At 43.8% G+C, this 12,019-nt stretch overlaps 1 protein-coding gene across 1 annotated transcript in view; it reads right to left on the bottom strand.

Annotated features, from left to right (window-relative positions):
* Positions 1–2,879: 2,879 nt before the first annotated feature.
* The window catches only part of LOC147035807 (extracellular calcium-sensing receptor-like), a 44,370-nt gene continuing 35,230 nt past the window's right edge, over positions 2,880–12,019 (bottom strand). The window contains exon 5 of the mRNA XM_085869612.1: positions 2,880–3,179. Coding sequence (XP_085725738.1) covers positions 2,880–3,179 — 300 coding nt within the window. The remainder of the gene's footprint in view (positions 3,180–12,019) is intronic.

Here is a 12,019-nt window from a genome sequence, read left to right as displayed (position 1 = left end):
GGCTTGGGGTTGCTTTTCTATTAGCAGCCTCGGCACGTGTTCAGTGCAGTGTGGATGTCATGTTGAGTGTGCTTTCTATGTAAGGGTGTCCAGCATAATGCCTGATTAGTCTTCTCTGAGGACCCATCTCACAGTGAAAGGCACATGTGGCTCATATTTCCCTCTGGAATAATCATGAAAAGAAGAGTTGGAATGAAGTTAGAAATGAAATGAAGAAGGAATGATGGAAGCAAACCGAACTATGAGATCCTCGCAACGCACGCACCTGTTGTTCCGCTCGACAAAAGGGAAGGGCCTATCTTCACATTTAACTGTCTACGGACCACTTTCTGTTGGATGCATATGGTTCTGAGAACCACAACAATATATATATATATATATATATATATATATATATATATATATATATATATATATATATATATATATATATATATATATATATATATATATATATATATTTTTTCTAGCATATACTCATGTTTCGCATGGAGTTGAATGGGTGGCAAAAGGTGGATGAGGAATAATAGTTGATGTTATGGAAAGCTGGGGAGGGTGTCATTGGGGATGTGATGCACTATGGTTACCTGTCCTTAGTTTTCTAAAGGACCTCCCTGTAGATGACATTTTGGGTGAGTGTCTTGTTGCTGAATAGTCCTTGTGAGGAATTATTGTCCACTTTGATAGATATATAGGAGTAACCTCTTGCACGTGAAAATGCAACATATAAGTGGCCATGGAAGAACACGGGAGCTGGGAGGTATATTCCGAGTTTGTCAAATGTTTGGTCGTGGGATTTGTTTCTGGTCATCGAGTATGTGAGTCTGACTGGAAATTGCATCCTCTTCAGTGTGACTGGAAGGTTGGCCTCTGATGGGGCAAGTTTAACTTGATATAGGCCTAGCCCTAGACTGAACAGGAGCAGTAATATTTTTTTAAAAATAAATCTTTACTTTAAATACAATGTTTCTTGTTACATTTTTTGTGTCAAATTCACCTTCTGAGGAAGTCAGCATGTGCAGAAGAGGGTTTTACATTGCAGACGCTGTTTTCGAGGAGTGGCATTACACCTCTCAGCGGTGACGGTCTGTTGACAACAGACGTAATGACGTCAGCGAATGACCGTTTGATGTCATGACGGAATTACGCCTCTCAGCGGTGACGTCACACGTCGCCATGCAAACGAATGTAAAAATTAGAAAATCGCCCAAAATTCAAAAATCTGTCCGTCTGGCGTGATCTGACATAGCCCATGCTGTTCAATAGACCAAAGAGCACCCGCATGCCGGAAATGGCGACAATCCGTCTGGCAGTTTTGGAGGAGATACGTCAAATTACGCGCAGACGTTAACAGTAATAATATATAGATTAGCAGTCTGGGGAATATAGGCCTAAAGCAAACAGGATTTTTTTTTTATGCATCTTGACATTTTCATCAACAAGCATTCCGAGTTGTGTTGTGATAACATTCCTCTATCCAGCTTGATGGTAACTTTTATTTCATCATGTCATAAAATCCCTTATATATCTATAATTCCAGCAATCTCGATGTGTCTGTCTGTCTGTCTGTCTGTCTGTGACCTCTGTTTCTCAACAACCACTGGTCCGATCTAATTGAAGCTTGCCAGGTATATTGCTGGGGACCTTAGTATGTGCCTTTTCAAGGTTTGATATTAATCTGACAAGTGGTTCCCAAGTTATGGCCATTTGTTTACCAAAACCAATGAGAGGACAAGGAGCTATGACATCACGATTGACGTCACAATTCTTCTTTTTTGTTTTTCTTTTTTTCTTTTTTTTTGCACGTACGGCCACACACGTATGGGCACGCACGTACGGGCCCGCACTAGTATATTTAAATAGTAGGCAATTCTAAATCTGGCTTACTGAAAAAGTCGGCCTGCTCATTACATTTTTCAATAGTCAGGTCGATCCTTCCATGCAAAGGAAAGAGATGGTTATGTTAATTAAAATTATAATAGATACATGTTCAAGCACATAAAATCATATCATATTTGAGTGCATTTTCTATTTCAGATTTAATACATTTATTTAAATATCAAGTTTTAATTATCAACATTTTATTATTTGTTTTTATCACAATCAATCCACTTATGCTAATTTCGGAGAAACTGCATCAACAGGTGTAACCCAATTAGTGTATCTTTGCCGGTGGTCTTGTGGGGAGGGGGAGGAGAGGCATATTCTCTTTGTAAATGTGTATCACGTAGCACCACCTCCAGGTGGGGGAGGGATATTACAAGTGTTCACCATTTAGAGTACAGGATTCATGTCCCGAGATTTTCCAGTGCAGTCATGTGTTTTGAAATATAAGTAGAGGGTATGATTTTGCTTCTCGCACTTAACTTCGTTTTTTTATCTTTATTTTGCCTACACAGAGCTGCTATTTGTCTATACACCACCCAAATAAAGGTAAAGGTCAGAAGAACATGTTTAATTCTTGAAACAAGATCGACCATCGGACGGGTGCTCTGCTCGTTCAAGTAAAAGTACAAATCATGTGTGTCTGGCATGCATTCCATCAAAAAGCTTATCCATGAGCTTTCTCCCACTGCTAAAACAGACAGATATGTAAAATGTTGCTCAAAAAGTGGAAATATACATAAATATTAATTGGAAGGGCTTACCAGTTCTGTTAGAGTATGTTCCCTCACCACAGGGAATGCAGTCAAAGCAACAGAAAGGTTCCCCTTTTTGTCTCACTTTCCTTGTACTTGGTTTGCAAGGATTACTGCAAACAGACCTTGGAACCTGTTAAATAAATTCATGATTTCATGAACACGAGACCTTGATTTTTCTTTTCAACATGGTCAAAATTATTTATGGATAAACTTTCCGGATGTAATTTGCCATCATACTCATGCATCATGGCTGTTCAAACATGCACACATAGAAAAATACATTTCACAGACTATTGAACTACTTTCCTTGTGTGTTCCATCATTCCAGAAGATCGTGTTGTTGGTAATGTGGAGTTGCTTCTCTGGAGGACCAGATGACTTAAAATCTCCAACAACTTTAAACTGCACTTGACCATTCACATCTAATTGCCAGTTAATCAATTCATACGAGTTTCCAGATGGATCTCCATTTTTATCAAACTTCACGAAATCACCGAGGTTGTTGATAAATTCAACATTCCTGAGATAAAACAAAAGCTAAAACTTGTGTGAATGAAATAATTGGTGAAGTGGTACACTTCATCATGCACATAATACAGAAACCTGCATGATATATGTGATAAAGTTTCAATCATCATCTCTATAATTACGAAGAGTATTTGCCATTCCTGTTCAGTAAAAACAAAAACTATAAAAACAAAGGTGTTGCAGAGAGAAAAGAAGACAATATACAGAAATATAAAACAAAATCATGGGATGCAATCATGTCGAAAAAGCAATTGCAATGCATCAAGGTTTCTTACTGACAGGCTGGTGACGTAAAAACTTGTTTAACCTGCCATTTTGTTGGTCCTCCAGATTGTGAACTATGTAGATCTGGATGGAGAATACTCAAAATATCCAAGAAAATATCTGCAACTGGAAGTGGCTCCAGCTTATCTGATGTTGTTCGTCATTTTGATAAACAGAGCAGGAAGCAGTATTACCAGAAATTAGAAATCACTGTGAATATATATCCCTAAAGTTTGCCGTGAAACTCACTGACCCCGATGGAGAAGTCCACTGATGCGAAGCAGTTACCTGATCAACAGAACACAGATATCTATAATTATCGAGTAAACACATCCATCAACTACAAAAGGAGGCTCTGAAAGCATTTAAGAGCTTGGATAGATACAGAAAGGCTGATGTTGGCTTAATGGTTAGGGTGGTGGGCTTGGGATCATTGGGCCCTGAGTTCAAATCCCAATTGACTGTTGAATTATTACCAGTTGGGTTTGACTCAGCCAGTCATCCTTTTGAGGTTAGCAAAATGAGTACCAGATTGCTGGGCTGATTGATCCATTTGAGTCTCCTGTATTAGAGTTGCAATCCATCCAGGATTGTGCCCAATAGCCCTGGAGACTGCTTTGGCAGCACTAACACTCTATACCAAGTATGGTCCCAATGGATGGATGGATGGGTTCATGGGATGCAGATTGGAATGTGCCAGAAAAAAACAGAGGGTGCTGGTGAACTCTGGAAGCGAATTGCACCGCCTGCAGTTACCTTCACCAATCACACGGTCGCTCTTGACCTCTTCTTCAGCATGCTCTTCAGACTTTCATTGACCCATTCGCAAAGTTCATTGCACCCGGGGTTATGTGGTGTTATGAAGAGTTGCTTCATCGGAATGAGTCCTCCTTCATCAGGTCTGGGCTGATGCAAATTCCTTAATTAACACACTCCTTAATCAGGGCTGATGTAAATTGAGTACCTTGGTCACTCAGTACCTCTTGTGGGAGTCGTACTCAGGAGAATACTTCCAGCAGTGCAACCATAACTATCTCAATCTCAATCTTGGGGAGCGCAATTGCTTCAGGGTAACTAGTGGCATAGTCCACAATGGAAAAGATGTCATGGTTGCCCTTCTCAGACACTGGAGACAATGGTCCAATCAGGTCCATGGCCAATCTGTGAATGGCTCCTCCATCAATAGCATGGTTCCAAATGGTATCATGGAAACCTTCCCTTTGGGGATGATCCTCTGGCAGATGTTGCAGGACTTTCAGAATCTGCTGACATCACTGGATATTCCTGACCAATGTAAATTTCTGGTTATTTGGTCAATGGTCTTCCTCACTCCAAGATGACAACCAACAATTGATCCGTGTGCCAATTTCATCACGGTCTTCCGATATTTGTTTGGAACCATGATTTGCTTCACCTCGGTCATGTCAGTTGTGTAGATGTGGTGAAACATACCTTTGTGGACTTCAAGCCTGTATTTCCTCTTGTCCTACATCTGATTATCTCTGTCACCCTGCAACTACTTCCACACCTTCGAAGTGAGACATCAAACTTCTGAGCATGCTCAAGCTCTTTCTTTTACAGTCAACTTGGGGATGTCAGGTTGTGACACCTTTAATTGTTTGATGTCATTCATGTTGTGATTGGTCTGTGCAGTTGCCACTGCTGCTTGTGCCTGCTGTGGAATCAAGTTTGATTCTGGAACTTGACCTCTTGTGCTCCCGGTATATTACCAATCACAAAACCACAAATGGTTCCTCCATGCACATGACCACCTCTCCTACATAGTATGGTTCCCATCGTGTGCAGGCTTTTTTGCTGCAGTTTGCATCCTTGGTTAGGGGCGCAGCGATGCCGTTGATACAGTGTCCATATTACCGGTATGCTGGTGCTCATTTTGCCAACCTCGGAAGGATGACAGGCTGAATCAACCCCCTGGTGTTAATTAAATGCAAACAGGGCTCAAACTCAGGACCCAAGGATCGCAAGCCACCACCCCAACCGCAAAGCCAACACCAGGCTGCATGCAGTATCGTGTGTCCACATAGATCTTCACAACTGAATAGTGATACAATGTAATTGCAATCAGCTTAAAGAAGTAGAACTTGTCAGTCATCTGCCTTGTTGTCACCAAGTCTTGCTTCACAGCTGCACGAGTACATCCTGAGACTCCCAGCACTGTCACTCTTAGGGAATCACGTTGCCTTCTTCCAAAGTTATGTTTTCAATGGCGATTCCAGCGGTGGTTGTCTCACAACTGCTGAAGACCATAGGTGATGAATGAAATACTCCTTTGTTCACCCGGATCCCTTCAGGACACTTTTGTACAGCTTACGCAGACGACTCCTTCGGCAAAACTCTGCACGTAACATATTTCCTCTGGAAGTCATGCACTGCACTGGCTGCCTTCTTTTGTAACCTCATCTGAGCTTCCTTCCTCAATCAACATTCGGCCTTCATGTTGCCTTTCTTGTTACAATAGAAGCATTCCCTCACACAACTACTGAAATGGGGCCTTGTAGGCTGAGATGGGTCAGTCTTGTGCAACAAACTTTCTGACCTTGGTTTCGTTGCAACATCCATTTCCGTCACTGACATCCCAGTAATGCACCCTCCATGTTCTTCAATGTACTGCTCAGAAAAGGTTGTCGGTGCTTCCATGTTCTGAGGCACTCTCTCACGTATCAACAGGGCGATCTTCCTAGAACACATATTGAGGAACTGTTTACGAACCAACAAGTTGGTTACTGCTTCAACGCTGAGTTTGCACTTTGCCATCAAAGTCCATTGTGTATATCACCATGTCAAACATATCACGAACTGTAACACCATTTCTCCATTGGCAGGTTGAATTTCCCTGAACCTCCAGCGATATCCCTCCTCTGCAAGTTCAATCCTCTTCAGCAAGGAGTCTTTCTTGCGATCATAATCGTGAGCATTCTCCGATGGCATGCTGGTATGCACCTGGGATGTCTTGCCTGTCAGAAGGTGGCTGAGAGTAACTGCCCAGTCTTCTCTGTTCCAATGTTGACTCAAAGGGAAACACTCAAATCTCTCAAGGTTCACGTCCAGCTCATCGTGTTTCTCATTCAATGTGGGGGAGCTTCGGCTTCTTTCCCCATATTCGGACATTACCAGTGTCAGGTGTGGTGTGAGCAGGTTCAGTGCTTCAATCTTCAACTGTATTCTTACCAATTCAATCTTCACTCACATTTCCTCCTTCATATTGTTGTGGTTTCCCACCGGCGCATCACCACGAGCATGACCCTCAATGGAACAGTAGGGGGCCGCCTCGGCTCGATCACCCGGAGTTTCCGGACCGGATTTCACTCACGCAGGCGCGCATGTGGTGGCCTCGTGCGAAGCACGGCATGGACCTCACGCGCGCTGCTGTACGAACCCGGCACAGTCACCAAAACAACTACGGCCTCTACACGGCCCTTGTCCCTTGTCTGGCGCCGTCTTCGTCGCCATTCAACGCACGCACTCCCACGTGCCATGACGCTTACACACCTCGCCATGACACCCGGACATGCGGTTGCGATTTCTTGCATACCAACCGCCATTTCTCTTTCCTACCGCGACCTCACACACGCGGTTTCTCTCACACACGGTGCTTCTCCCATACACATCTTTTCACTCACTATCACCATTTCACTCACGCTATGCGCGCGTTTCAACACACTCGCTGCACTCACACCTTTAACCACACACACCGGGACAATCGCGCTGGGGATTTGCGCTGCCACAAGGGGTCCCGGGTTCCCTTTACCCCCCCTCCCCAAGCTCAGTGTGTACCCGTTAACAGCACCCATCCTCTCTCCATCGTTCGGCATGACCGGACTCACCTCGTCACGATCTGCTTCAAGGGAGCCTATTTCTTCCCTTCATTTCTGAAGGAGGCTATCCTGCTGCTTGCATCGGGTCCCAATACATTCCCCAAGCTCAACCCCATTGTCCCGCACTATCCCTACCTGTGTGTGTTCGTCAATAGTTTCGTCCACTTCATCCTCTGTCTCCTCTATCTCCCGTGTCTCTGTTATTTATTTTAATTCCTGCGTCTCCCTTTGTGTCACCGTGAATTCCTCCATCGTCACTTCGTGTTTATTAGTTTCTTCCTGGATCTTCGTCTCTGTTTCCTCCTTCGTTTTATTTAATTAATTATCGAGTCGGTCTATCTCACGCGTCTCTGGCAATACTTCTATTTCCTTCCTCGTCTCCCATTGTGTCTCTGTTAATTCCGTCACCTCATTCATTACCTCCGTTTGTTCTTTTATTTATTTTATTATCTGCGTCTCCGTCTCCTCGTATATTATTTCCGTTTCTTCCTCGCTTTTCTTCTCTGCCGTTTCCTCTTTTGTGTCTTTTATTATCTGCGTCTCCGGCTACTCCTTTAACTCTTCCGTCGCCCCTCGTGGCCGAGTTTTTTAGTCTCCCCGATAATTGTCGTGGCGGCGACACTCGTCATCAACTGTCCGAGTTCATACACTTCTCGTCCAATCATCATTATTTTCTCCGTCACTTCTTCCTCACCCGTCATCGCGGTCCAAACAGCCGCCACACTAGCCCCTCGACTCGGTATTTTATTCAGGTAGAGTCCTGGTCACGTTTGCAAACTCTCGGAGCATTTTTATATCATCCACCATTTTTCCCAGACCCCAATCCTTTCGCCTCATCACAAGTTCCATGACGTCCATTAACTGCTGCATTGTCACCTGCCCTGGCCGCACCCACTGACCACATTCAGTGGTGCAGTTGTAGTAATAAAAGTAACCACATGTATGGCATAGCCACTTTTCCCAACCCTGGGGTAAGGAGGTGTCCTCCTCACGGGTGTCCTGGATCATGGGTTCATCTAACTGTACATCACGATCATCGCTACCCACCTGGCTCAACTCATCTTGGCTGGCCATGTCACGTGTTGGGAATAACACAATTTAAATGCTCGCAATTTGGGGACACGGTGTTGGGGGGGGTGGGTTCGCTTGTTACACCCCTGATTCACGTCCGTGAATATCGTGTGGAGGCGGATGAGGCCGAATCCCGCTCCCAGACACCAGTGTTGTGGTTTCCCGCTGGCGCGTCGCCACAAGCACGACCCTCAATGGAACAGTGGGGGGCCGCCCCGGCTCGATCGCCCGGAATTACCAGATTGGTGCCCGGATAAGTGCGAGGTCGACGGATCCTTGTACAAGAACCAAAATATGCCAATGGGCAGACCACGTGGGGTAGGGTCGATTGCCAACTTCAATTTACCTCAATACCCAAGTGATCCAACTACCGGGGTATAACACCCTCGACGGAACTCGTATGCAACAAGCCTCTTAAGCGAGCCTGTCCCGTGCGCAATTCCGAGCGGCTTAATCACCGAGAACCGTCGTTCCGATTGTCTTGTGACCCTCCAAATAGCCGACTTATCCCTCACACACAACATGCTTAGTCAATGAAAGAATCGACGCGACGAGCTGAAAGCATTTAACAATTGGGGTTTATTTATACACTAATCAGGGAAATCGGGAAGCACACAAGAGCAGAACTATACCGAATACAATAAATGCAATGCAATCATTTACAGCAAACAAAGCACTTAACAGTTCTCCACTTGTTAGACGGGCCCATGGACACACGTACACACACGCACACCGAATAAATGGTGGCTGATGCCTTTAATAAGGACTCAACTCAGAGGGACAGATGAGCTGAAACCCAGAACCTATCTCGAACCTCTCCACCTCGTGTGGTCTTCAAGCTGCCCGGACCCGGGCTCCAGCGAGAGCGAGCTGGATCCAATCACTGTCAGCCACGATCCTTCCCGAGCTCCAGTGAATCCCCTCGCGCTTCTGAACACGTGTTGGTGAGACGAGGCGCTGATCCTTCCCGTCGAAGTGTCCCTTCCCCGAAGAACCACCTCCAAGATGAGGCCAATGAGTCGCACCAAGCCGGGAACCAAGCAGAGAACAAAGTGCTCCACGAGCCAAGAAGAGCCAGCCGAACCGGACGACAAAGTAGAACGCAAAACACGCGCGACTCTCGCAACTGGCGCTCCTCTCTCGATGAACAACAACCAACAAGCTCGAGCCGAGCAACCAGCTCAACTCTCTTTCGATGAACCAAACTCAAAAAGCGAACCACCTCTCTTCCGAACAAAGCCAGAGCCCAAAAAGTGAACTGATCAAAGCAGAACCCGAAGGCCTGCTGAAAAGCCTGGCCGAAGAAAAAAGGTCTCCAACCCTAACCCGAGCCAAGCAGAAGCAAGAAGCTTACTGAACCCACCCGAACAAAGCAGAGGATCTGTTCCTTATTCTTATCCGCCCCTCCCCCACTCCCGACGTGACTCATCCCCTCGTGCGCGCACAACTGGGGGTAGGAGGAAGTTGTTCACATCATGAATCACGGGATGGGAGTGCTCTTCTTCATCTTCCCAGAAGAGGGGGAGGGTCGGCTTCCTTTGTGTTGTGATGGCTTACTGACTTTTAAATTAAATCACAGCGCATTTAATCGATTTCTGCCCATTAACCAATGGAAGGTGAGCTATCGAGGGAACATGCACTTATCGACATAACTGAGCTAAAGGGACCTGTATGTTGAGTGTGATCGAATTCCAAATTCGTAACAATATGTTCCGCTTCCCAGGTGCTTTCGCCACTCCCCGCCTCCTATTTGCGTTGATCATACTTTTTCCCTCCTCCTCCTCCTCTTTGCATGCACATTCATGCACCACCTCCTCTTTGTGCGCATGTTCCTCATGGATCATTTGTATATACTCACATTCTCGAACCTTCTCCTCCATTGCAACCACTTGCTGTTCTTCAAAAACCGCATTTAGTGTATCTCCCTTCAGTCAACGGTGCTAGCCTCACACAATGCACTTCTCGAACTCCATGCAGATGGATGAGCAGTCAATTTGAACTCAGATCACAACTGAAGCACCATGGCATATGCGTAATCTTCCTCGTCTGCTGTTTCTGTGTCACCGTAAAGCCTTTTACCACTGACAGATCCTGTCACGGTTGCCAATGTTTGTATACAACTTGGGGTTTCCTTCACATTGGTGTACATATGTTGTTTGGGGTGCCGAACCCAGCTAGTTCTCTAATGACTGCAACCCAAGGTTTGCGTTTCATGAGTATGAACGATCCTACAGGTCGGCCACCAATCAAATGGATCTTTGTCATTTGGGGACTATAACTTATAATTGACATTACAGTTCACACAATGTGGAAGTGGCTATAAAATCAAATGCATTAAAACTCCAAACGCAGAAAATTTATTTGACCAAGCCTGTGAAATCGTGTTAAAAGTTTCTCTCACAACAAACTCGAAAGTCTGGTCGCTCTTGCAAAATGCATGGTTTTGTGAGAAGATGACATCAGCTACTCCATGGGAATTTACTTTTTAATGCAAAAGTCAAACTTGTTAAATGAGCAGCAAATAATTCACATTTCCAAGGATTTTTTGCATTCTGTTTGAATAAAACTTAATATAAATCAGGACGAGTTTAACGCTTGAAGAAGTACATTGGTTATATTATAAGCTATGTGGAATGTGAAATAATTCAAAGGAATTAGTCACAACATTTTTTGTACTCTTGAAGCATTTTTTGGACATCTCAGCTGAAACATTACATGTTGTAACCAATTTGGTAAAATGAAAACATTCTGCCCATAATAGTGGGGCGGCTTCGCCCAAATATTCAAAAGAATTGTACATTTTGTGATACAAGCACCACATTTGGCATAAATGTACATTAATATGTTGCGAACATTTTCAGATATTTGGCCACTTGAAATTCTCTCTTTATGTCCGCCATATTGGATTTCAAAATGGCCACCACTTGAAATCTACATTTGCCATTATCTCTGGACGTAATGCAGCTATTGACTTGATTCTGGTATCTAAATGTATATTTTTGGGGGCAAGGAATCCAATGGTACCATTTGCAACTTAATATTATCTATCACAGTTTGTTATATAATTTTATTTGGAAATTATCTCGGCAAATATTGGATTCAACACAATACTTTGAAAAGAATGTCTTGGTTCTGTAAATATAAATAAATAAATAAATTATACTAAATCACTAGTAACAACTCAGACAAGCTCATATGTACTGGCAGTCTAAAATATAAATTCATATCCCATTAGGAAACAAAGTGACCCATTCATTTGTGTTTTTAATATGCATATTCTATGTAATATTACATTCATATTGTCAATAAATACCAAACATGCATAATCCCCTTTTCCTCGACCCTTTAAGCCATCTTTTGTGTTTCTGGAGTACAGAAATTTCTTGTATAGGCTTCCATCTGTCTTGTTTCCTTAACAATGCACTGTAGCATGTCTTTAACAATGTTTACAAACATGACTCCACTACATGTCTTTAATCACAGCCCTGACCCAAATAAAAGAGTAGAGAGGCTGCATGTGTGTTGACCCACATCAACTGTGTTCTTTGTGTGTGGCTGTGTTTAAATCACCTTGTGACTCCACATAAATGAGTTAATTACATACAATCTGGGCTCAGCGAGACAACATTGTGTGGTCAGCAATGAAGACAAGAGTCTGAATTACATGTATGCAAAAGA

This window comes from Eptatretus burgeri, chromosome 1, assembly GCF_056783735.1.
Source record: "Eptatretus burgeri isolate ZD-2024b chromosome 1, Ebu_testis_v1, whole genome shotgun sequence".
Classification (NCBI taxonomy): domain Eukaryota; kingdom Metazoa; phylum Chordata; class Myxini; order Myxiniformes; family Myxinidae; genus Eptatretus; species Eptatretus burgeri.
This window is presented reverse-complemented; position numbering and strand designations above follow the sequence as displayed.